This window comes from Lissotriton helveticus, chromosome 4_1, assembly GCF_964261635.1.
Source record: "Lissotriton helveticus chromosome 4_1, aLisHel1.1, whole genome shotgun sequence".
Taxonomy (NCBI): Eukaryota; Metazoa; Chordata; class Amphibia; order Caudata; family Salamandridae; genus Lissotriton; species Lissotriton helveticus.
In genome coordinates, this window is record NC_136063.1 from 557,685,789 (window position 1) to 557,713,756 (window position 27,968).

Here is a 27,968-nt window from a genome sequence, read left to right on the forward strand (position 1 = left end):
CGCACATGTCAATTTTCGGGGTGCCAGAGGGTGTCAAAGTGACACCCCCTGCACCCTTGCAGAATTCGGTATTTACCGATTCGGTAATTACCGAATCGGTATTTCCCATTGATTCCTATGGGCTGTGAAGCCCATAGGAATCAATAGAAAATACCGATTCGGTATTTACCGAATCGGTAAATACCCAATATTACCGATTCGGTAATTCCACATCTGGAATTACCTACATCTCCCCCCTTCATATTTACCGACTCTTAAATACCGAATCGGTAAAATTCGGTATTTAAGAGTCTGTAAATATGAATTACCTACATCTAGCCCTTAGTCCTTACCAGGCAGGATTTAGAAAGGGGGTGTCCACAGTAGATCAGATTTTTCGCCTAAACCTCATCTATTGGAGGACGACGCTATTTGAGGGGGGCAGCTTGTACACGGTTTTCGTGGACTTGCGAGCCGCCTTCGATTTGGTGCCCAGAATGAAACTGTGGCACGTGCTTGCTGAGATGGGGGTTCCACCTGATATTCTTGAAATCTTACAGAGACTCCATCGGAACAACTTTGCACGCGTCAGGTGTGGAAGAAACTGACAGATTCCCCGTTGACAGAGGGGTGAGACAGGCCTGTGTGCTTGCACCGACCCTGTTCTGCCTCTTTGTCAACGGGGTAATTGCCCACTTGAATGGGATTGAACACACCAATGCCCCCAAATTGGATGGCAGCAGGGTGCCTGCAATCATGTTTGCGGACGACACCCTGCTGCTGTCCAAAATCCCAATGGGGATACAGCGAATCCTTGACTCCTTCTTGGTTTTCTGCACGGAGAGGGGTCTAGAGATCAACGCGCAAAAAACTAAATTTATGATCCTAAATCCCACTCCGAGGACGCGACCAAATCCACTGCTTGGCTTATCACGACTAGAGAGGGTTTCCACATTCGACTACCTAGGTGTAACCTTAAATGAGAACATGGGGGGCACATAAGACTAAGGCCAACTTGAAATTGGTGCAGATCACGGGAGGCATATCAAGGATAATGAATAAATCAACATATCGACCACTGGGACCAGTCATCCAGATTTACAAAGCCCAGGCACGGGGTGCTGTAACCTACGGATCTGAACTCTGCGGCCACACTCCATCCCCAAACTTGATGACAACCGAAAACAAATTCATCAGACAATTGGTTCCTCTTCCAGCAAGCACGCCGCTGCTCCCTCTGAGGCTAGACCTAGGACTCAGAACAATCATGGAGGAACTGGGTCTTAAACCTCTAACATTCTGGCGAAAGATATGGAGCAGCGAGGAACTTATCCAGTACAGGTCCGAGCTCAAGGAGCTCTTAACCCATCCAAAATCCATGCAGATTCCTTGGCTAAAATACATAAAATCATCGTGCGAGAGTCTAGGGTTCTCCGAACTTTGGACTGACCCAGCCAATGCATCTGCCAGGATACCGCGCAAAGTTCTGTCGAAGGCGTATTATGACTTAAAACTTATTGTTGCCTTAGACAGCAAGCGTGAGGGTTCATTGACATCTTTATTTATCCAAAGCAAAGACTCCTACTGCCTGGAGAAGGTTCTGGATGGGATGTCCCCTGTGTTGACCAGGAAGCTGTTTCTCCAGTGGAGATATGGCACATTGCCCCTTAGGTCTTTTACGAGCTCTTGGACTACGCCACCAACCACAAAGCAATGCCCGGCATGCGATTTTGCGGTGGAAACTGATTTACATGTGGTTTTATTTTGTAAGGCCTACCAAGCCATCAGAAAATACTGGCTTGTTCCCCTCATCAGAAACTTTGGATGCAGACAGTTCTCCCCCATGTACAGAATTTTAAAAACTGATGTTTCACCTCTAACTGTCTTTGTACTGGCGAAATACCTCACAGCCATGTGGTTTATCCGCACTTGTACCTTGGAAGCGGAGTTGGGTCCTTAACATATTTTATTACAGTTTATTATATTTTACCCTTTCTTTCGAAACATTGTTGACGGATTATCCTCATATTGGCAGGCCCTTTTTTTTTAACCAATGTTGCATATGATTGTGTTTATTTGTATATCTTTGATGGCCTATCTGATCGAAATAAAGATTGAAACTGGAACTGGAATTACAGCCTAATTCGTTTTTCACTATTGCAAGGCTACCTGCTCCCCATAGGCCAGAGTGGGCAGTTTTATTATAGCATCCTATAATCCTAACTGACCCAGGGAACATGGTAGAAATTCGAATTTAGTATGCCTGAACTCAGAACGATAAAATACATCTGTTAGTGAAGATGATTTTAACATTCTGTGTTTGAAAATACCACTTTTAGAAAGTAGGTATTTTCTGAACTAACCATCCAGCTGCCTCTGCTAGCTTGTGTATTAGTTGTCTAGTTTGTGAGTGACATGGGCTGGGGAGACTCGAGGAGACAGGGCTGAGTAGACCTATCTGCACTTAGATGGGTGGGAGGAGTAGCACTTGGCTCTGAATGGGACTGTGCCTGCGATCCACAATGATGCCTCCACCTCATGTGGTGCGTCTGAGGACCCTGGCCCAAACTGACAAAGGAAGAAGGTGCACACTGGCAGGATGCACCCAAAACTGGTTTGAACTAGGTCCAGGCCCCTATGCTTTCAGAAGACAAAGGAATTGCTGGTATAAATATTGGGGGGCCAAGATCCCTCGCTGGAATCAAGGAACCTGCCAAGAAGAAGAGCTGGAAGAGCTGCCAGGAAGAGTACTGCCCCTTTGCTGTGTTGTTGCTTTGTTGGGTTGGCCTACTGCTGCTTCTTCCTTGGGCAGTGAGAGGACTGGACTGAACTTTCTCTACTTGTGCTGAGTATCTCCAAGGGCCTGAAACTCAGCTGGCCTCCTGTTAAGAAATCTCAGGGACTGCAAAGACTTCACCCACCTCTGGGTACCGCTCCTGGAACCGTTCTTTCAGTTGCCAAAGAGAAGAGGGAATCGCGACCGACTCTGTCACCGACTCCGTTGCTGGCCTTGTGTCCTGAAGGCACCGCAGGCCGCACCGTCTCGCCCTGCACCGCAAGCCTTGGACTCACCGACACCGTCTGCACGATCGTCACTGAGCCACTGCCTGCACTGCATCGAGAGGACACCGCAGCCGGCACCGCTGGCCTGGTCTCACTGACACGATCACCGCTACCTCGACACCTGTGACCGCCTCGTCATGCACAGCTGTCCGGCTTCACCAGTGCCAATTCCCGCCAAACCGGCTCTGTTGCTTACATCGCAACCTGCCAGCACTGCATCGAGCAGCGTCTCGCCCTGCACCGCAAGCCTTGGTCTCACCGAGGCCGTCTGCATGATCATCACTGAGCTGCTGCCTGCACCGCATCGAGAGGACACCGCGCCCTGCACCGCTTCCACTTTGCACCGTAATCGTAACGGACGCCTCGACCGGCTCCGTCACCTGCACCGCAACCTGCCAGCACCACATCAAGCATCATTTCGGCCTGCACCGCAAGGCTTGGTCTCACGAGGACGTCTGGACAATCGTCACCAACCCGCTGCTCGTACTGCATTGAGAGGACACCGCATCTTGCACCACTTCCACTTTGCATCACAACCGCGACAGATGTCAAGACCGGCTCACACCCCCATGTGAGCTGCACTAAGAAAGGTACTGTTAACGAGTCTGTTCGCGCTGTTGCTGACCCATCCCGGTCAGCTGGAACTGCGATACTCTGTTGTTTTCAGCATCGCAGTAGGCTTGGACCGAGCTACCGACTCGTGCGAACTGTGTTTTCAACTTATTTTTGCAAGTTAAAGACATCTCGTGAATTAACTATTTGTAATGTACTGTATTGTGGATTTTTATCATATTTGGTCTTGTTTTAAGTATATAAAAATGTTGGCTATTTTTCTAAACTGGTGTGGTGTCCTTTTGTAGTGCTTACATTGTATTACTGTTGGTTTTGTGCAAATGCTTTTCACACTGCCTCTAAGATAAGCCTGACTGCTCGTGCCAAGCTACCAAGGGGGTGAGCAGGGGTTGCTTTAGGAATGTAACTCCCTTATCCTAACTAGGAAGAAGGGTCCCTACTTGGACAAAGGTGCAAGCCCTTGCCAACTCAAGACCCTCATTTCTAACAGTTGCGCATTACTGGGCATAGAAACAACCTTTTTATACAAGAAACTGTCACAAAAATGATGCACCACTTTTTATCTTCAGGCCATACAGAAAATGATTTTACCTGGCTCATAGTTGAGAAACTGCCACCAACATAAAATAACTATTGAAACTATTGAAAAACGAACAAAGATGGATTTACAGGCTATCAAGCACAACACAGGGGTTACATTAGGAAATCCAATGGACACAACTTTCATGAACAGAAGATGAGCAAAATTATCTGATTCAAAGGCTTAAACCCTCTCAGCATATCCAGGCATGGCATGAAAAGGAATGAGGACATCTAAATAGACATAGATTCACACGCACCAAAGGCATTGAATTATTAAACAACAAAAACACTTGGGGCAACAAACTCGAAACAACAAATGATGTCCCGGATGAAATGCAGCAATGAGTATAATTAAACAATAGAGGCACACGCACATAAAAGGCGTAGAATTTATAAATGAAAAACCACACTAATCGAAGTAATAAACTTGAAATAACAAATGCGGTCCTAGACAAACTACAAAAGTTAGAATACTTAAACAGATATAGATAAACACACATAATACATTTGTATAGGTGAAAAAACGCTTTACTCCAGGTAATCAACTCAAACAACAAGTGAGTTTCCAACGATATACAACATTAACCTCATGCCCCCAACTCCAATTCATTATTAATGAGCCGGAAGCATGGGAACTGGGACTTCAACTCTCAGCATCCCAAGGACGTTGCGTCGGTGACGTCATCATCAGCTCCGAAGAGGAAGTTGCAGCCTCTGTAAATACCGCTGACCAAGTGCATTACTCCGGGTGCTCTGAGAGACGAGAGCAGGGAGTCCCATGGGGCGGGGTCTTTGAGGAAGTAAGTGATTTAAACTCTGAGAGCAAATGCAAAATGCCAATAGCTTGTAATCAGTGTTGCTACAGGCACCATAGTTTGGCTTAGGCTGGAGCTTTAAGGAACACCTCAGTAAATTAGATCTCAACTTCACGTACAATACAAACTATGCATAAGAGGTGGGCTTCGGGGAAACCGCATTAAGGAAAATCTCTGCATCTGCACAACAACACAGTATGCGATAATAGAACGGCCGCATGGTTACAAACATAAGAAACAGAGGATAAGCTAAAATTGTGGATGAATTGCTTGTAGTATAACTAGTTGCCAAACATGTTTTTTCACCTGTGGAGCACAGTAAAAATAGGATATCACACCCAAATAACACAAAATGCTTATTTATTATTGTATAATAACTTCATTTGTGAATACTTTAGGAGACATTTTTACACTGAAGTTATACAATTACACCATTCTCACAAAAAATGTTTTATAATTAAGGCAGGTGTCCCCACCCATTCAGGATCTACATAACTAAGGACCATGACTTGCTAAACAACTGGTTACAATTTGGGACCACGTATTTTATTTAATACAGACTACTCTAGGTCCACCTTTAAGCATGCTAAGAAACGTTGTGTCTTACAGAAAATCCTCAGACAGAAAATCAAGATAGATGAGAGACATAAGCTTCACGAGTGTGCATGCATAGAAAAGCAAAGATACATTTAAGAAGCCCTGGCGAAGGCCCCATACCTGGACAGGCTCACAGCATGGCCTAAAACATGTTGGCATGATTTTTGAGGTTTAATTCAACAATTGTATTCAATACAAAAACTCAACAAGCTTTTTATCCATACCCCAGGTACCTTATAAATAAAGAAAACTTTTAGGTATACCTGTAGGTATTTTTAAGTATGTATCTTTCATCTGGATCTCTGCTTTTCCACCTATAATTAATTTAGGAACTCTCATTCAATATTTGATTGAGTCCATCTTGGTGGTATCATCCTACCAGGGTGTGGATAGGTGTCAATGATGAAGTATGTCACAATAAGCAAGTGAGGTGTCTACTCCAATATCTTTGGATTTCCAAGAGGTTTGAGGGGGGACCTCCTCTCTTTGAACCGGGTCCGATTCCCTTCTCCCCCTAATTCATTTGAACAATCCAGTTATTTTTGTGTGCATTGTATTGACTTTGGGAGAATGTAGCTGGTCTTACTATCTCTTGCTTTCTACATTGTGGTAAAGGTGAAAGTTGTAATCCTTAGTCTTCATCCGGGTACCGGTGCCATTCAGTTCCCTGATGATGTATACCAAACACAAGTGGACATCAGTGCAGGAAACAGGGATGTGTTCCTACCTGAGAAGGAGATCAGCACATCACCTCTGTTGGCAAGCATGTGGCAGTCAGGGCTTCTATTCAAAGGTACTTGCCAACTCCATATGTCTCCTCTCCAGCTGCAATAGGCATCAGTGGGAGAAGATGGAGGAGCTTATTAAGCACCTCACTGAGGCCCACAGAAAGAGGGGATGTCAATTAGTAATTGTTGAGATGGAAAAGTCCTCTGCATGGTTATGGATGTGTACCCCTACCTTGAGTGCCCAACTGTACTGTTGTCTGGATCCCTAATGCAGATTTTTGTTCTGCTAGACAAATACCGGTCATGCGTATGTGCCATGACACAAGCCTGTATCACAGATTGTATTGTTGTAGGACCAGGAAGGATGCTCAAAGCACAACCCTAATTGTTGTGAAAAGCTGCTGCCTTCACCAAGAGATAAGCAGCATGAGCGTGGTGAAGGCAGCATATTTTGTATTAATCAGTAATCGGGAGCAGGTCCTTTTGAACCTGTGTCACTGTAGGGGAGACCTACAGGCCTACTCACCTTTTTAAAGTTCCGCGGTTGTATGCTTAATTCATTCTTGACCTATATTAGTTACATGTAGTGGTGTCTCTGCACTGGATGTATGTGTGCCTCGGAAGGGTACAGTACAGGAATAGAGCAGTGCTGTGCAGTGTATGGAAAGTGAAAGCATGTGATGGGTGTATGTGTGCCTGCGAGAAGTACAATACATGAAGGGTTAATGGTTGTGCAGTGCGCGTATCGCAATGTGTATACTGGCAGTGTGTATGTGGAGAAGCATGGCTCAATGGTTAGAGTGGCAGACCCTGATGCAGAGGTCTGGCCCGGGACCAGGGTTCAATTCCCACCTCGGCGGCTCTTTGACTCAATTTCCCCGGACCTGATAATTCTCGCCTCGGTGCCTAGTCTAATCATGGTCCCACTCTGTGACTCTGGGCAATAGCTTGCTTAGTCTCCACAACGGCCCCAGCAGTGCTTGGATGACTGGCTTCACCTTGGGGGTGCCCAGGAGTGGACATTTCACAGGAAAGCCAGGATGGGTTCCACAGTGGTATGAATACAGCGCTACGAGACCTCTGGTTAGAAGTGCGCTATATAAATACAAACACATTTACATTTACATGTTTGTAAGTAGCACACCATGGCACAATACAGAAAGGCTAGAGTACCGAACAGTGAGCACAGAATGAATGTATGGACTGAATTTATGTGTGTCTGTGATGGCACAATGCATGCCAGTATCAGTACTGAATAGTGTATGTACTACGCCCATACACTGAGTGCAAGTGTGTCTGTAATGGAGGACTCTGTTTTCCATTTTGGGAAGCCCAGCCTGCCTGATGAAGACATGAGGAGTAGAGGAATCACCCCAGACAGATTTGTGTAAATCTGCATTCCTGTGAGCTGAGTGGGACACACTGAAGGAAGAGAGAGACTCCCCCTGTACACTTGAAAGGGTGCTCTTTGATTCAATGATAGATGCCAAGGAAGGAGATGGGGCTGATATGGGTGTCATAAAGATTAGGGCTGGAAGTTCAGAATGACCTTATTCACATATCTCTGTGGTGACAACCAGGCGTGAACTCTAGTCACTCCCATGGCCTAGGTTATGCAACTATCAGCTCCAGAGTCTCTCCAGCTGGTACACACAGCCATTAAAAAGGAAGAAGAGAGAAAAAGTGTACCCTTCAAAAGAAGCAGACCACCAATGTTAAATGTCAAAGACCCAGACCCTAAATTACATTTGGTGTCTGGAAATGGACTATAAGAAACGCAGGTTGAGATCTCAAAATGTATCATATGCCAAGCAGCCAAATTGGCTGTGTGAAGAGAGGGAACTCTGCAAGACTTCTGCCTATGATCAGGACAGTGTGACAAGGCCTGTTAGTCTCCCTGCTGGATGATGGAACATCATCCAAGGAAACCAAGACCACCTGCTTTGGAGCTTGAAGCACTTGTACCTGCCTGCTTGTTAAGGCCAGTGTACCCTGTGAGGAAGAAGAAAGTGCTGCAGGGAGTGGGTTCCGGTGGGGAGCCTAACTGAGTGGACTCCTGGTGCGAAACCTGAGAGGATGGCTGCTGCACCAATCAGCTCATTGCCCATGTACAAATTCCAGTCGGTGACCCCTGTATGCAAAAAAGGGGCTGCCATGAAAATAGCCACAAACAAAGTGCTGTGCTGGATGAGTGACGCTATGTGGTGCATGTTACAGTGACCTCGTATGTTTGGAGGGTAACCTTGAACGTTGTTGCCAAATACTAAGGGCTGAAGCTTGTTCAAAGGCTACTGGCAACCCTGCATGCCAGAACGGGCTGCCGTGGTGTGTGAGTGCTAGCAACCTGGCTGGAAGTGCTACAGCAACCCTATATGCCAGGAGGGGCTGTCGATAAGTAAGTGGTTGTGAGGATCATGCCTCACCTGGGAAATGTGAGCTGTAACCCGTAGGTCACCACAAAACAAGGAGGATTGAGACAGAGCTGCCCCAGTGAAACTGAGGAAGACACCAGGTGTGCATCACTGCATCACTGAGTCCTGCTGCTTCCCATGTGAGGAGCACAAGACTTACCGTGCCGAAGGAGCACTTCCACTTGCTGCTGAAGCATGCTGCATATGCTCAGGGAGACACGCATTCAGCCAACTCTCCAAACATGAGCGGGGCGGTGTGAGTGCCAGCCAGAGGAACTCCTTGCTGAGGGCGCTGTGGCACCAAGACACTTTTGACTATATTAGGAAGATCAGAGTGGGCTCTTGAGTTCAGGCCTACAAGTGATCATTCCCAAGATGCAGCCTCCAGTGAATGGGGAATAAGCCCTACTACATTATGAAGAGCTGTTGCAAAGAGATTTGCTGATGAAGCACCAGAGCCCCAACTACAAGGGGAAATTGTGATTGTTTATACAAGTTGCAACATTGCTTTGAATGTGTAGAGCTAGAAAAGAAATACTTTTTTATTATAAAACTGAGGATTTGACTGGATATTGATTTACTGACACTGCTGTGCTCTCTTTTAGTTATTAGTCGTGTTCACAGACCTGTTTTCACACTTCCCCCCAGAGGGAGCTTTGGACTTCTTGACCATAGCTACTACTGAGAGTCAAGTGCAGAAGGGGAACTTGGCCCAGTTGCTCAGAAACCATAGTAGGTCGGGCCCCATGACATTCGGAGTAAAGGCCTCAAACCCCACGGTTGGGCCCAGTAACCCCTGCATGCTCAGTGGCCCTCTGAAAGGAGTTTTGACAATAATATAGGGCAAGGTTATTAGCAACGCAATTTTTAGGTGTGCTCTGAATGCAAAGGATTATCACGGCTTGGGAAGTCAATACCAGCATCCTGCTGCACCTTGGGAATGACTGAGAGTACCCACTGGAATGAGGTAATTTCCTTGTCTGGGAGAGGAAGAAACTCAATCTTCACTCGAAGGGGGACGTGTGATCAAGGGAAGGGGGTTACTGTTTTGGCCCTGAGGTGCCCCGACTGGAGCAATTCTGTCCTTTCTACAGCTGTTACCCATTATCCACCCTGTGTGACGATGTTAGGCAGCTGATGTTCTCAAAGGGCTGGTGCCACTGCTATTAAGATTGGTTTTTCTCCTGAGACTGTAGCGTTTGACCCACCTCTGAATTGGTTCCTACTTAAAGTGAATCTATGGCTAGGAGGCTGGATGGCATCCACAGACTTTGCAATGTCCTTGTCCTTTTTGAGTTTCAAGCATCCCATCAACCAGGGGGCCAAAGGGATACCCACCTTCAAAAGCCACTTTAAAGTGTTGCTGTTACACCTCAATAATCTGGAGATCCGGAGCCAAGGGTTCCTAAGCAGCAGAATGCATGGCTTTTGCATTCCTACCACTACAAGAGGCAAAAGCCAACCTCCCTCTGCAACAGAATGGCAGACTGGACCGGTATTCAATTGTACGTTTGGGGAATGTTTCATGCAGGTTTATCAAACGGTGGCAAAGTTATTAAGAACATTTAAAATGCCTTTTGCACAGGTAGTCTGCCCTAAATATACCTACAATAGCACTATCACATGCCAGTATAGAGAGAGTGAGCTAGACAGATAGATAGATTTGATTATCTTGGATAATAATAATAATAATTATTATATTACTCTTAGTGGCACTAATTTCATTCAAATTTAAAATATGTATTTAACAAGATCTTTATTTCTGTTGCAATGTAATTGTCACGTATATTAATATCTACATCTTGAAAACATTTCTGTTAATCTAGGAGCAAATGTTAAAATTAAAGATCAATGTGGGAGAAATTTTCTGCATTTGACTGTATTGCAGCCTGGAGGTTTCAAACATCTAAATAATGAATTCCTGGAGGTATGTATTATTCACTGTATGTAAAATGCATGTAGGAATTGTTTTTTATGATGGAACTATGTAACATTTATTGAAGTGAACTAAATAAATGTCAATGCTCCTGCTAACTTTCCCTTTTAGCCTACATATTTTCTTCAAGACCCTTCTGGTTCTGTTGTCACGCTAGATATGACTCTGCTGGTTCAGTTAGGTCAACTCTTGCAATAGACCGTGTGGGCTCTTTTCACAGTAATATTTAGCCTACAAGTATTGAAGCAACATCTCTCCTTTTCCTGAATCCTTTGTGTGGATCTTCCATGAAGCATATTTCTGGCCTTCTCTGCCAATCCAGCATCAAGGGAGATCAGGTGTGAAAATGAAGATAAGGCAGGGGCAAAAAGGAATTTAATTAGAACTATTAATTGCTACTTTCTAAACACCAAGCTACTCTTTAGGCTGGCTATATGAAATATTTTAATTTGAAGCTTTTTCCTAATAGAAGCCTGAAAATGGTCTGTATGTCCATGTTACCCTCTGAAGAACAAACCTTTACAACCTGATGTAGAACACATGGGCTTTTAGGCACGTTACCAGTTTAGGTACAATAGTTTAAACATTTACACCCGGCCCGGCCCATAAAACTACCCGTCTCCCCACACTGAACCCTAAAACCCAGCCCCATGCCCAAGCACTATTCCGACCCCTTTGCCTCGCCCCTCACCCTAAAACTGCCCCCCAGCCCTGAAAAACGCCCCTTCCACCGGCCCTGTGCCCTAAAACCCAGCACCAGCCCTAAAAACTACTCTGACCCCCACTCTGAGCCCTAAACCTGGCCCCCAGCCCTTAACCCTACTCCCTCACCCTAACACTCAGCACTAAGCCCCATTTACCCAGTCATGTGCGTCCGTTCCTTCCTCCCCCGTTCCTTCTTGTTTCTCTCCCCACCCATCCACTCCACATCTAGACCACGGACTGCCTTAACCATGTATATGCGTGGTTAAGACATATGCATGGTTAAGGCGTATGCGTGATTCATGCAGGCGTTATTCTGCTTGCATTGAAATGGCACACGTGGCTCAGCCATTTCTTCAAAGTACCAGGGGCTCTATTATGTAAAGGGCACACTTTGCCTGTTTGTGCGCAGCACACCATTAAACAGGTGCGCCAGGTGCAAACATGGAAGGTGCACCCTATTCCATGAAATGTGCTGTCCCAGGGCAGCAGCGAACTCGTGCTGCCATGGAGGCAGCACATTCCTGTGAAAAACAGAGTGACTTTGATTGAAGCAGCCCATGTTTCAAAGTGCAGGCGGCAACATGCCTGCACTTTGAAGGGGGATTAGAGATCTCCTTGCAGCCCGGTACATTTAGTGACTGCACCTGCCTGCAAGGGGATATCTGGGGGGTCCATAGTACCCCCTTTCTCTCCTTCAGAGGGCTGCTCTCTGGGGGCGAACTGACAGTGTGCCACCTCTTAGGTGGCGCTCTGTCAGTGCGCCTCCTGAGAGCTTCTTTGCTTCTTCTCCCACGTCTGTTATACGGCGTGGGTGCAGCCCCTGAAGATAGCACTGGCACTTTATGTGCGCCAGCACTATCTGTATTACAGAAAGGGCAGCACAAGCATCTGCGGCCCCTTCTGCAATTTCAGAGTGCCCCGGGGACGCGTAAAGCAGGCACAAGCGACTGTTGCACCCACGGGGCACTTATGTAATACAGCCCCAGATGTCGAGAATACAACATTTGAGAGAGAATACATTTGAGGAACATGACTCATCGAATTCCAATTGGTTCCTAAGATTCACTGCTGTAGCAACAGCTCCTTTTTTGCACAAGGTCTGTGCAATGCGAAATGCACGGGGAGTAGCTTCAAAATGTCAATCAATTTAACTGTCCTGTCACAGGTTGAATGGTTTTCCTCTGATCAGTCACAATGCCCTCTGTCTCTAGAATCTTGTGCACTCTTCAGCCACCAGATTGAAGTTGCATAAGAAAAGCAGTCAGCATTTAACTGGGCGTTGACCCCTTTGTGCATGGCAGCCAGCAAGATATACTTAGAGCAGTCTTTCAGTCCCGGAGTTTGACACACAATCCTCTCCAGAGGTTTCTATCAGGCAGATATGAATTTTTCCCACAGAAACAAGGCACAGCTTATTTTATTTTTTGCATTCTGTCATCTCTGGTAGTGCTCCAAGCATTGATTGTTATTGCTGGAGAACCTTCACTGATCAAAACTACATTTTCATTCTTTTATCACCTAAGACTGTTGTTGAAACTAAAGAGTTCATGTTGTATGGATTTGGTCCACAGTCTCTATCTTTTGAAATCAGCAGCCGGCCTCCTCAGAACTGGGGTGGGTTTGATGTGAAAAGTGAAGTTTGGGTGTGAATATTAGGAACCAAAAGCAAGATCTTTTGACTGGGTGTGAGTGTTTGATTGGTTCAGATGCTCCGTCCATTACCACCCCCTTTTGTACCGCTTTTGGCCGCCATAAGTGTGGCAGGGTATGCTCAGACGTGAGTCCCTTGCTCACTTTGCCACTGGATTCAAGCAAGCCGGGCTGAAGACGGCTGTAATGCCAGAAACCGGTCCTCGGAGGCTTGTTTCCGGTCCAGGGAAGGCATGGCTTGGCAGTTCGGGCTGTACTGTTCCCATGAGGCACAGGGTCAGACTGATTTGCATATAGCCATGTCTGAACTGGGGTGGCAGAGTGGGCTAAAGAACGGTGATGGATTAAACCCAGATCTTTTGACTGGGTGTGAGTGTTTGATTGGTTCAGATGCTCCGTCCATTACCACCCCCTTTTGTACCAATATTAGGAACCAGACAGACTTGTGAATGGCCTCTTTATTAAGCACTGCACTGTTGAGGCAGACTATATTAAACAATGTTAAAAATGGATAAGCTGTAGATTTATCGTAAATATCAGGCCAGATGTACTCTAGTGGCTTTAGCGGGCTCTGTGTGTATGTTCGGTGGGCCAGAAGGGTGGGAGGTGCGGTTTTCCAGTGGTGGGTGCTGGTTTTGTTACAGTGGGCTGGTTTTGCAGCAGTGGTGCAATATTGACCCCTGTAACAAAAGCAGCAGCACTGCTACTAACAAAGCCTCTCCCCCCGGCCAGTCCAGCAGAATTGCCAGGGCTGGTTTGTGTTCCCAGTCCAGCCCTGGATGCACTAATAGCACATTTGCAAAATGTATTGCTAATTGCGCATTGACTTAATGTGAATAGACTCTGTTAGCAAAAGTACCGTTCGGAGGAAGGTTGTAGAATGACTTTTCTAATGAATATTAATTAGGCATGTCGCAATTTGTGACTACCTGTGGTTGGAGGCAAAGATTTTGAGCCAGCAAGGGACAGCAGACTACTATCCTTGTGTTTCCATAGTCAAACTGAGGTTGCCAACATGATTCACAAAGGGTAAGGGGTCACAAGTGGACAGTAACTGGTCAATGGTTTGTGACCAGAATTGCCAAAACAAACAATCGAAACATACCATAGCCATTCTCAATTTGAAACTCAAATTTCATCCATGCCCATTCCAAATTGAAGTTTGGTATGGATGTCAAAAGCCATTTTACGAGTCGAAATAATGTTTTGCTTCGTACATTAGGAAACGGCATGTTGCTGTCACAACCTCGGTAATTTTGTGAATCGCAGTGTTTACGAACACAAAATAGCTTCAAAGATCTGGCCCCTACTGTTTCTGTTGATTCTCCCATACTGAATTACCTATATTATGCAAGAAGGAAGCTGTTTGCTCTGTCACAATGGAAGTTAGCAAAAACATTGCCCAATGCCTTCCTATTTGGCGTTTTATTTTCATCATAAGTTTTCATCCCCATATCAAATTTCTCCATTTTTGTGTTTCTTTTTTCCTTTTTTTAAATTTTTTTTTTAATTGTCAACACAAAAGTAAAATATAAAACCAATACATATAAACTAAATCATAATCACAAACATAATCATAGTAATCATAAAATTTTACATTCCGAAAGAGAAAGCAATCAGTTATACAACTAAGAGAAGAAAAAAAAAGAAAAAGATTTCCTTGTACCAAATAGTAAGGTAGGTGAGTTACCCATATACATTAACATTTCTTATATTGTAATTTGCCATTTAGAACAATGATCCCCAGATTAAATTAAATTTACGCACAGATTGGACACCCTTCGATTCAGCTAGTGCTTCCTCCATATCATGTATTTGACTAACTAATACCCACCAGTCCATTACTGTAGGAGCTTCTGACGATATCCGGACCTGTGCTATTGTCAATCTTGCACAGACAAGCAAAATAGTTAAAAGGTCTTCGATATGAGATCTCAAATTTCTTACCCCATCATTATTTCCATGACTGTCAGAGGTGTTTCAATCCCCAATTTTTGCAACAGAATTTGTTCCACCTTCTGCCAAAATAAGGAAAGTTCTGGGCATGTGACAAACATGTGTTGTATGTCTGCCGCATATAGTGCACACCTGGGGCATTTTGGTAGGTCATTAGCCTGATAATTAGGTGACCATTTTACTATTCGGTACGGCGTGTAATATAATAAACAGATTGTGCAAAACTGTTGCATTCGCAGATTGGAGGAGTGTACTGCTCTAACAATTATGCTAAGTGCATGCGATATATTTTTAGCTGAGACTGGTGTGACCATAACTCTATTCCAGCGATCAGCTATTTTTGGACAGTCCTCCAATCTGTGAGCGCAAAAACTTTGATATGCTCTACTAATCAGAGATTTTTCATTAGGGTCGTATAAATAGTCCCATATATCTGAATGTGATAAGCTCATCAGTTTTAAGTACTTAATGAAGTAGTCACGAATCTGCATTTATTTAAACTGCTTATTATCTGTCAGTTTGTACACAATCTGCATTTTGCCAAAATTCATAAAGCCACCATGAGCGTGTGGGTCACCTAGACATGTTACCCCGTAGCTAATCCAGCGTTTACCCGCAGAATCGTTAAAAATACTTGGCAGCCCTGGATTACACCAAAGTGGATATTTATCATGCATAAATGTCAAAGCATACTTGAGTGAAATAGTACGCCATACAATCTCAAACAGTCTTAAGTTTAACCCTTTTGTAATAATTCGGGTCATTAGTTCTGAACAAAAACAAGTTGCTCTCTGCTGCCAACATAAATTTATGAAAATAGGTACTCTTCTCAGAGTGAATAAAGCTACGGAGGCAACCAAAAAAAGCAGATCAGAAGTAAATTCTAAAATCTGGAAAACCTAGGCCTTTTTGCTACATCAAAAGCAGAGACAGCCATATTTACATGTGCAGTTGTTTCTCTCCCTTGAATGAAGCCGTGTTGATAAGGCGACACCAGGCTAGGTAATGTGGGAGATAGACGATTTCAAGAACCTTTGCAAAAATGTTTGCGTTGGCATTGATGAGTGAGATTGGCCGAAAGGACCCACACTCATCTGCCGGTTTGCTTTTTTTAAGAAAAAAGATGATTCGCGTTTTCTTCCACGAGTCAGGATCACTACCTTCTTCACCAATAAATCTTATAACCTGACTAATTGGTATCAGTAGTTCCTCCAAGAACAACATATAAAATTCCAGAGGAATGGTATCATCTCCTGCTGCCTTACCCGATGGTAAGGAGCTAATTGCTGATTTTATTTCTTTAATTGTAATATCTCTTGCTAGAGAGTTAGATGTTTCGTCCTCCACACTTATCAGGTGATTACCTTGTATTTAATTAGATATTTCCTCTTGTTTAGGCTGATTTTCTGGATTATATAGCTCTTGATAATATGCCACAAATTGATCCAATATCTGATTTGGGCGTTCATATAATTTTTTATTAATCCCCCTGATCCTCTTTATAGTAGTCTTGGCCCTATCATCTGCTACTCTAAATGCCAAAATCTTACCTATTTTTTCCCAGGACTCGTACTGCGCAAGACGATACTTGTTAAGTTTAATTGTACTCCTCTCCCTGAATGTCTTTTTCAGCGCTGATCTAAGATCAACTAAGATATACCCCATATCTTCTATATTTTGAAGCCTCTGGTGACTGCCTCGATATGCTGATTTTCTGTCGTCCGTATAGCTGGTATAGTTGCTTCCATTTCCGTTTTCTGCTCCCTATTTTGTTTTAAAATAAATTGCTGGGTTAATCCTCTAGCTACTGCCTTAAAAGTATCCCATACTACTATGCGAGAGGCTGTCCCTGTATTTGTTTTAAAGGACTCCATAATATGTGCCCTAGTCCGAGTCACAAATTCTTGTTCTGTCAGCAGATATCTGGGAAAGGAGAAAGATCGAGAGCTTTTAAACTCGAGAGAAATCTTAAATGTAAGGAGTACTGGATTATGGTCTGAAGTGACCCTCGGACATATTTCCATACTGCTAGACCATAGAATGTTGTCTGATGCCCAAGCCATGTCAATCTCGAATAGAGCTTATGGGGGGCTGAAAAATGTTTACATAATAACCTAATTGAAAAATGAATTAACAATAAAAACAAATTACAATAACATAAATATATTTCTGATTTAAGTAACTTTCTACCCTATTTCTCTACAAACCCAACAACCTGTTCCTACAATATACATTACTAATAAAAAATAAATACAAAATAAAATTGCAAATTATATTTAAAAAAATCAATATTTATACCATCAGTAGTAACAGATCAAGCAAGTCTATCAAGTTGGATTTGTAGAGCGTGGCTATTCACCTGTGAGGGTATCCAGACATGGTGTTCTTGCTGGGGTCATTGGAAAAACCAGGTCTTGAGTCCCTTTCTGAATTCTGGGAGGGAGGGTTATGTTTGGAGATGTAGGGGAATGTTGTTTCAGGAGATGGCGGTGAGGTCAGTCAAGGAGCTTCCTCCACTGTTGCTTTCACAGATGCCGAGGGTGAGAAAAGGTGAGGGTGGAGGAGAACAGCTGTCTGGAGGGTTGGTGGGAGTTCAGGCTCTGGTTGATGTATGCTGCTCCTTGTTCATGGAGGGCCTTGTAGCCGTGTGTCAGCATCTACAATTGGGATCTTTTCTGGATGGGGAACCAGTGGAGGTTATCGAGGTGGGGGGTGATATACGTCCATTTGGGGAGGTCAAAATGAGCCTGGCAGCTGAGTTCTATATCATCTGTAGTCTCTTTGCGAGTGGGATGTTGAGTCCTGCATAGAGTGCATTGCATTAGACCAGCTGTCTGGTGACTAGGGCTTGAGTGAGGGCTTTCCTGGCGCTGATAAGGAGCCATCTGCAGACCTTTTGGAGCATGAGGAGGATGTGGAAGCAGGCGGAGGCAACTGCTTTGATCTGGCATTTCATGATGAGTTTATTCTCCAGGATGATGCCAAGGTTGTATGCGTGGTCTGTCGGTTTAGGTGTGGGTCTGAGTTCTGGGGGCCCCAGGTGTCGTTCCACGGGGAGGAAGTGTTCCCAAAAATCAACACCTTTATCTTGTATGTAAAGAGCTTCAGACAGTTGGTCGTCATCCAGTCAGCAACACTCGTTCTGCAGTTTTGGAAGTTGGTCATAGAGTTAGAGGGAGATTTTGAGAGAGAATGAGCTGTATGTTGTCTGCATAGGATATTATGTTGAGGCCATGGGGTCTGATGATGTTGGCCAGGGCATCATGCATGTGTTGAACAGGGTGGTGCTGAGGGATAAGCCTTGAGGGATGCCGCAGATGATGCTCTTAAAATTCCGAAGTAAATGGTGGTAGGTGGATTTTCTGGGCTCATCCTGTGAGGAAGGATGTGATCCATTTGAGTGCGTCTCCCTGGATCCCGAAGTGACAAAGTCTCCTATTGAGGGTTTGGTGGGCTAGGGTGTGAAACGCTGCTGAGAGGTAAAGGAGGTTCAGAGGAATTTTTTCTCCCCAATCGAGGAGGGTCCTGATGTCATTGGTGACAGCAGTAAGGGCAGTCTTGGTGCTGTGGTTGGCACAGAAGCTGGTTTGGGAGGTGTCCAGCAGGTTGTTGCTCTATATGCATTCAGTGAGTTGATGGTTGATAGCCTTCTTGAGGACTTTGATGGGTAAGGGGAGCAGAGAGATGGGGTGGTAGTTCTTGAGTTTGCTCGGATCTACGTAGGGCTTCCTAAGGAGGGGTCTGACTTCTGCATGTTTCCATTGGTCAGGGAAGGTGGCTGTGGTGATGAATGAGTTGAGGTAGGAGGTGAGTTCACAGCAGATTACTTTGCTCCTGAGGTTGAAGAGGTGGTGGGGCCAGGGGTCCATTGGTGCTCCAGAGTAGATATTGCTCATGATGACTGTGGTGCTCTATGTGGTGAGTTGTTGCTATGCAGTGAGTGGATGGTCATGGGTGGTGTTCAATGGCGTGAGGAGGCTGTAATGGTCAGTGGGTTGGGGTTCGAAGTTTCTGTAGATTGTGGCTATCTTGTTGTGGAAAAAGACTGCTGGGGTGCTGCAGAGTTCCTGGGAAGGGACAATCATGTTCTTGATGGCTGACTGGCATGAGAATTCTCTGAAAATGTTGAAGAACTCCTTGCTGTAGTTGGAGCTGGCTTCTATGTGGTCCGCTAGGGTTCATCTTTTCAATCTTTCAGGTTTTGATGGTATTTGTTGAGGGTTGACTTGAAAGTGTCTCAGTCTGTTGGATCGTTGCTGGTATGCCACCATTTTTCTAGGTGTTTGCATTTGTGTTTCATGGTCCTGATTTCTGGTGTGTACCAGCTTGGCTGTTTAATGGATTTCTTGATCTTGGCCGACTTGATAGGGGAGACTCTGTTGACTCAATTGGTGATCAAGGATAAGAAGTTCTTGACAACCTACTCCAGGTTAGGTGCAGGGTGATGAAATTAAGTGTGTCCGTCTATTGGATCTCTGTGATTTTTTCCAGCTGTGGTGGGAGGAGCTGAGAGGCTTGGTGGTGGTGCCTGAGGAACCTGCATTGGGGAAGTAGATGATAGGGTGGCCTGTCCAGGTGAATACAGTGACATGACTGTACTTGACTTGTCGCTGGCAGCAAAGATACGGTCAAACATCTGTCCTGCAGTGTGTGAGGGGTTGGTGACCAGTTGTGTGAGGTCAATGTTCTTTATGCTTTCCAGGAGGCTGGCAGTGTTTGTGCCTTTGTGGTGATTGAGATAGAAGTTGAGGTCACAGAGGAAGATGTAGTGCTTGGAGTCGATGGAGGGTGGGGTAATTCATTTGGGAATGGCTTTAGAGAAGCCTGGGCCTGGTCCTGGGGGGTCTGTAGACAAGGATATCTCTGATGGTCAGTCTGCCGTCTGCATGGAGTTGGAAATTGAGATGTTTCGTGATCGGTGTGGTGTCATCTTCAGTGGTAGTGCAATGGATGGTTTCCTTCTGTATGATGGTGATCCCGCCTCTGTGTTTGTTGGTGAGGTTCTAGTGTTTCATCTTGTAGTTGTTGGGCATCATGATAGCGATATCGAGGTGCAGGAGGGGTTGATAAAGGTAACATTGGGGTGAGGGTGGTGATGGTGTTCTACATTTGGGTGGCGTGTTTTGTAGAGTGATCGGGCATTGAGCAGCATAGCAGTGAAGTAGTTCCGGGGCAGTTGACGTAGGTGCAGTGGGTGTGCTGATGGCTTCTGTGTGGACTTTGGGACTTGCAAGTGATGAGGCAGTAGCAGCAGGTTTAGGGTCCTACTGTTGATCTAGGCGATGTGAGGCACCAGTTGTTGTTGCGGTGTCTGAAGTCTAGGGGTAGAAGTTCTTCAGAGGAGTATCTGTGGGAGGCCGGAGGGCCAGGGTTCCTGGCGCTCGGTCCAGTCAAGGCACAGAAGGGCACAGACCGACTTGTCTTTGGCATACACGCTGCGCACATATGATGCGGGCCACGCTGCGGCCTCCATTAAGTAGGTCCTGGGAGAGGGCTGGGGCATGGGTGGCAGGAAACCGTAGAAACAAATTGGCAGGAAAGGAGTGGACGGGAAGGAGCGAGCAGCTCCTAAAACAGCACAGCACAATGTAAAAACACACCCTAAATTAGCACAACAACTAAATTAGCACAAAGACGACCACAATGTAAAAAAGAGACAGCGGTGAACAAAATAACTTGAACTTGAACAAAAACGGATGAGGCAGCATACACCCAAATTAGCACACAACTAAATTGGATATATATATCCAAGAAAAAGGTTGCCCTGATGCGAGAACCAACTTGCAGCAGGGTGTCTTGACACCAGGAATTACTTAAAACCAGTCAACTGAGTCCAGAGTAAAAATGTCTTCCTAACGCATTTCAAAGCATGAGCTGCTTCTTCTTCAGAGGAAAGTCGCAAACAAATGAAAATGCTGCCCAAAGCACTTCAGCGCATGCGTTGTGTAAATAACTCCCTGGTGGGTGGAGTACTAAGTATGCTGGTGCTTGTTGTTATCATCACAGGTGCTTGTATTACCCCATTGGGTTTCGTTACAGAGTGGCCAGTAATAGTCATTAAAACACCCCATTGTGCCTCCGGGATGAGGCAGCTGGTCTTTTAATCTTTCTCACCTCTGCTGTGCCATTAATTTGATGCAAAATCTTTCACTCGTAAGGCCCCATGAGCCTGGGGTGGCCAGTTCTCTGCGGCCAGGCTGCCACACACAAATCCAAGAAAAAGGTTGCCCTGATGCGAGAACCAGCCTGCAGCAGGGTGGCTTAACACAAGTAATTACTTGACATATATATATATTCATAAATTAATATATGTATATATTAATATATTAACTGAAACGCATTAAAATAATTATAAAAATCACTATTTTTTACAACTATATACTGAGAATAATATTTAACACAGCCATATTTCTAAAGCGATATTACTTACCCCCCCCAAAATATATTTTTGACAACAATATTCTATACCACAATATTTTTGCATCACAACATTTTTTTCTGATAATCATTTGGTCTGATATTTTGAACTTGATATTTTGTCTAAACACTGACAATCTGCAAGGTATTGCGTGCCCAAACACTACATAATTCCATGGTGCAACAACTAAAGATCAAATAACGCCAAATAGGGACATGATGGAGAATCAGAAGAGTAAGACATGCTTAAGTTTGTGTTATACTACGACCTCCAATATGCTACTTGCCATGCCAGCTTCACAAAGTAGATGAAGCCCAATGAGGCTTCCGGTAATCATACCAGCACACTCACTTTGACAGTTCTCATCATGATGAGAGTGCTGCACAACAACATTTCTGTCTACCTTTTGCACCTGCATGAGCATCTACAGATGTGTTCTATGCCCTGTGTTTCATAAAGTCCACCAGCATCATTTATCGAGGACAACGATTCTGTAAAAAATGAGGAATTGCCATTGGTTATTGCCATCATTTTCCACATCATGATGGCAACGTAATCTGTTTCCCTATGAAACACCATAGCATCACACGCTTTTCCATCTGTCTATCAATTTCCCAAATAGAGTCATTGCTCTTACGCAGACGACACCCAACTGATGATTTCATTAGATGAAGAAGATGACCCTAAGGATAGGTTATTGAACCGTTTGACCGAACTAGCCAACTGGATGCACAACCATTGCCTTAAGCTAAACGCAGACAAATCTGAGGTACTGTTGTTTGGTAGACATACACAACTATGGGACAGCAGCTGGTGGCCCACAACTTTGGGCACCGCTCCCAGTCCAGCATCAACGGCAAAGAACCTAGGTGTGATTTTAGACAATACCTTGAGCATGAAAACCCATGTATCTATAATCTGTGGCAAAGTCTTTGCACTACTTAAGATGCTCCGGCGAGTTTTCCCATGGATCCCTATTGAGTGTAGGAAAATACTGGTCCAGTCCTTATTAATGAGTAGGCTGGATTATGGAAACTCTCTGTTCGTGGGCGTGGCTGACTATCTTTTTGCCAAACTACAAGTCGTACAGAATGCTGCGGCGAAGGCAATTTGTAATAAAAGAAAGTACGACCCAGCCAAAAGCTGCCTGCGAGAGCTTCATTGGCTACCAATGAGGCAGAGAGCCACCTTTAAGCTACTGTGCATAACGGATAGAGCATTGCACAATACAGGTCCTCGCATCCTAAAAAATAAAATCAGATTTTATGCTCCTTCTAGGAACTTGCGCTCCCGTACGGCAGCTAGAGCAAGAAACACTCGTTTGAAAACAGCTAGGATGGGTGGACGGGCGTTCTCCCACCTGGCGGCAAACAACTGGAATAAGCTGCCGATGGAACTCAGACTAACAGACTGTTATTTGTCCTTTAGGAAGCAATTAAAAACTTTTCTTTTCCCTAAATCTGATTAAATATAATCTTGAGTCTGTTATCTGTCAACCACTCACTACTGTCATGATAGCGCCGTGATATACTATTCGGGATGATTGTTTGCGCTTTATAAATACCAAAAAATAAAATAAAATAAATAAATAAATAAATAAATTTAGACTGTTCAGCGAAGGCATTGTTTTCTACATCAATAAAATAGGTTAACGGGAAATTAAATGCAACATGGGTGGGCATACTTTCCAGAGCTTCTTTGTATCATGGATTATAAATTCAGCAAGACAAAGAATGTTTATGTTTATGTTTTTTAAAGCACATGACAACCCGAAGGCTGTGGGTACTGTGCTGAGAGTTGTGCCTCTTGTATATTATCTGGGAAACAGCCTTAAGCTTCTTCCTGAAGGAAAGTTCATTTTCCAGTGCTGGGAGACTTGGTGCAAGATCGTTCCACAACTTTGGTACTAAGTGTACAAATGATCTTCCTCCCCATCTCATCCTTTTCACCCGGGTTGTCCTGAGGAGATGCGAGGATCTCTCGATGTGTCTATTTGGCGACTTCTAAGGAATGCATTGGCATTGTGTAAACCAATGTATTTATTAATAGTTCGGTTCACAAAATACCAAATAGAAGTGGCACACAATTCGACTAACCTCATTAATATGCACAAGGTAAGTCACAATTTGGGACCCACTATGATTAGCTACAGTTGCATGTATGGTGGCTGTTGGGGTCAAGCCCAGGTCAATGACTTAGTGGGAAGTTGAATCTGAATGTTTTAGGAGATGAATGAAATTCACCAACCCGTTATTGGGTTTCGTGTCCAGCAGGATCAGCCAGACAAGATTCAGTTTGGGATGAACTATCATTAATGCGTTTCCTTTGCAAATACTTTTTCTTTCATGAGAAGGCAAAAGGATGCCCCATTTCTTATTTCATTTTTATTTTGTTCGTTTTCAGTGTCAAATCCGGTTCTGATTTTTTTGCACATTGTCCCATTTTTCTTATTACACGAAGGCCAGTTTATCGTAAGTCTTTGCTATAATAATCTTACTTTTTTTTGTAATTATCTTTTACTTTTTATTGTTTTGGATTCATTAACGAGTTATTAAACTTGAGCATTTCTTTAGTGTACGCATTTAGCCAGTTACACATTTGTTTTTAAATTCGTTTAATACTTTTTTACCACATGTCTCCTCATGCTATTGAAAACGAGCCTTGACAATTGGAGAGGCCAACAACCGCTCCTTGTATAAGTGTATTTGTGCATGATTTTCTAGGACTGCTGCTTTAGTGTCCGGTTCTGCGTTTGACTGATGAATGTGAAAAAAAATTAGACTTTTCACAAAAATCAAGAAGCAAGTCTGTGAGCTGCTCCTCAATAATATCTTAAATCTTTACTTGTCATTGACTCAATCAGAAAGTCACTGCTGATTCCACCTGGTGACCTACTCAAACCAAACTTGCCAAAGACGTCGATGTACACTGCATACAGGCCCCTGCAGCCCCTGCGGAACAGGAAACTCGGTGCCCCTCATCACATTCTGTTACACCACTGCATGCACTGCACTTACACTGCGGGTACTTGATGTTGTTTTGTGTATTTTTTATAATTTGTGAATTTATATTCATTCATTCACTGCTTGCCTTAACCTAAGGATCTGTGAACAGCAGCCAAGCTCTTCCATAAGCTATCTAAAAATTGGAGTGGAATTTCTTAAGGAATAGACGACAATGTTAGTGAAACAAAATATGCACCCATGGAAATGATAAGTGCAAAAGTGACGAACTGCGCTTCCACAAATTTCATTTTGGTTCTGATGTGGTGGAAGATGTGGCCTGTGGGAAATACCGCTAACCATGAACTCCAGAGTCTGTGGTTGTCTCATTGGCTTCAACTAATCAAACACCAAGTGATAATGATCGTTGCAGCTCAATGTCCTTAAAAATGCAGCCTACTAAACATCTATGTACTCTACCCGGTGTCCATATTCTAACTTAACCAGAGCACAATATTGTTCAATATACATCACCTCCTGCTTCAATAAAATGCTCACCCTGATGCATGCTGCTGGCACATGGATATGGATCCCTCCTGCAGCCACAAATTCCTAAGAAAGTTTTCAACATACCATTTTGTGTCTGTTTTTATATAACAATATTAAATATTAAAATATTCATTTAATCGCCGATATCTTCTTTTTGTCCCACAGTTAGACAGCGTGAAAGCACTCGTCGGCGATGAAGATTATGACGGCTGCACACCTCTCCATTATGCATGCAGACAAGGAGTGCCAGGCTCAGTTAATAACCTGCTTGGTTTGAACGTCTCCCTCTACTCCCAATCCAAGGATAAGCGATCACCCCTGCACTTTGCCGCATGGTAAGGGCCAACATCAAAATGTATTTATTGAGCCTGGTGCTCTTGGCGGACAGATGCACTACATTCATTGACAAACCCTTGGTGTTATTCCTCTGTAGCTTTGGGCGGATAAATACCTGCCTGCGACTGCTGCGTGATGTGAAAGATGCCAGACTTCTGAATGGAGGAGATGAAAAGGGATTGACTCCACTTCACTTGGCTGCACAAAATGGACATGACAAGATTGTCCAAATGCTTCTAAAAAGGGGTGCTCTTCTTGTGAGGTAAAAAGCAAGCATTCATTCAGACTGGTGTGATGTGCTTTCGTGAGTATGTAGGAATCACTGTAGTGTTAGAATGCTGAACTTCTACAACATGGAAATGAAAGAAACAGAGAAAATTACCAACCTGTAGCCTAGTTTCATAATAATTGCACTTTTAGCACAATGAGTGTGGTCTCTGCTACACATCCTGCCTACTAAGGATTCTCTTGGGACCTGAGTATCAACATGTTTTGACACTGACATTCAGCGTCTGTATTCAGACACTATGTGGTTGCAGTTTCACAGATCCAGACACAATAATCAAATGATCGCATTTAAATAGGCTGATGGAACTCATTTCCAAGGAAGAGCTACAAGTGTGGTATGTTTCAACACTGCTAAGTGTATGGATACCTGGATGTTCTGATGGAGAGGGAGTGCCCTTTGGAAGGCCATGAATGTCACAAAAGCATGATTACTGTCTTTCATTAAAGATGTATTGGATTATGTTATTACTTTATTTTCCGTATCTATGTAGTTTAGTAAAATTGAGTCAGTGTCTTTAAGTGCGATTTGAAAGGTATAAAAGCAGCCACTTTTAAATCTTACAAACTTGAGCTTCAAGTGGCACCTCTGAGGCATTGCACTAAATTAGTAGGGGTGTGCGAAATTCACGTAATTTGATTTAGAGTAATTATGCAATATGTAAAACTTGCATTTGTCACTGTATTTTAGTAGGAAATACTTCTTTGCGTCCACTTTGGATGAGGACTCATTTTGAGCTAAAAAACTACCAAAAAGAACCACGTTTGCGTTGTTGTGGTGTGATAGTGTAACTTTAAGAATTTTGCTTAACCACAATAACGCAAAATTATGTGAAGTATGCTAGCATGACACAAACTGTATCCTCTAAATGAATGCAGTGATGTTAGCTTTAGAACTCACCACTTTTCTCCACATTAATATCTTTTTAACTTCTTCTTATCTCCACTAACACAGTAATCTATGTACGTGCAAAGTTGTAGAATTTGACTGCCAACGTTTTGAAAGGTTTTATAAAAAAACAGCTTTGCTAAATTCCAGAAGTTTTCAAAGGTAAAAAACCAAATGGAAAATCAGACAGGAAACTACACTTTACTAGAGAAAAAGACAGCAAATGTAGGGTATTTCCCTGCAGAAACTGTTTGGAAGGAAATACCATCCATGATCACCTGTCAGGATGCAGGTCTACTAGAGGCAGAGAATCAGATATGCTCTTCTCTCTATGTATGAAGACAATCAGACTTAATTCGTCTTCCTCTCTCCACCACATATGACTGGTTGATGGAATCTTCCTAGAAATTACTCCAGAACCAGCTTACTGACATCATTTTCATTATTGGTGTCATGTGTTGCACTGCAGGGTTCATCATGCATGTTCTTGCTCTTCAATACCTACTCTTGTCCTCTAGAGCTGCTTATCTAGCAATACCAAGTGGATACTCATCGGACGCCTAAAGCAATTTTAGATTGGAGTACAACCCTGAAAATTGGGTCAACATCATATCTTTCAGTATTTGAAGCAAAGCTTCCTCTGCATGAGCAAAACTAACATAAAAATCCTGGTGATAAGTGTGGCTAAACACTAATCCTTAGCCTTCCCATAACCCCTAAGTGTCACAACTTCTTTTAAAGAATGGAACCTGAGCATAATCTTCAGTTCAGAGCTCTGCTTCACATCCTCATTCAACACAGTGTGTATAGGGACCAAACTGTAGTTCTCCCTCTTGCAAAATTTCTCCCCTTTTTTCAAACATGTCGCTGCCTGGAGTTAAAGAGAGTTTGGGTTGTGGAACACCAGGACTATTGTAATGCCATCTACTCTCGGCTTCATAAGAATCTTAAGAAACGTATAAACAGACTCATATGGTCTAAGAGCCAGGCAGCAAGAATGTTCATGATTTTTCACAAACGTAACCACTTCAAACCATCACTGACATTATTTTGCTAGCTCTTGGCAAAGATAAAGTTCAAGGTCATCTGCACTTTTCACAAACCCTACTAGGGAAAGCCCAAACTACCAACCATAAATCTTCACTCTACTTCTGTTAGTCTCATGAGTCAATTTATGAATCAATGTGTCAGTGATGACATCCATTGATATCTTCTCCCATGGTCTATGTGGAGTGTAAATAAGGCTTTGATTTACACATCGTCCTATATCCCTTCTTGTGAATGGTCTCCAAATATTTTGAGCCAGAACATCATAGGTATTTCTTTCACCAAAATACCCTACATGTGGAGTGTCTTGACATCTATGTAACACTTTTATCCTGAAGTAGGAATGAGCAAATAATGGAAAACAGTGCTTCCATAAATGTTCTGTCTTGAGCTTCTTCCTGAATCCTATGGTTCTGATTTCACAATAGTAAATCGGCTTTCAGAAGAGTCAAAAACCTTTCCAAGTAGGGGAAATATAGATTCTGTTCTAGAAGGACGTGAAGTAAT

The 27,968-nt window shown here is 43.7% G+C and overlaps 1 protein-coding gene across 1 annotated transcript in view; it reads left to right on the top strand.

The window, feature by feature from the left end:
- The window catches only part of TRPA1 (transient receptor potential cation channel subfamily A member 1), an 812,153-nt gene that overhangs the window by 457,827 nt on the left and 326,358 nt on the right, over nt 1-27,968 (top strand). Inside the window, exons 11-13 of the mRNA XM_078686165.1 lie at nt 10,575-10,675; nt 25,070-25,239; nt 25,338-25,502. Of these exons, the coding sequence (XP_078542291.1) occupies nt 10,575-10,675; nt 25,070-25,239; nt 25,338-25,502 (436 nt within the window). The remainder of the gene's footprint in view (nt 1-10,574; nt 10,676-25,069; nt 25,240-25,337; nt 25,503-27,968) is intronic.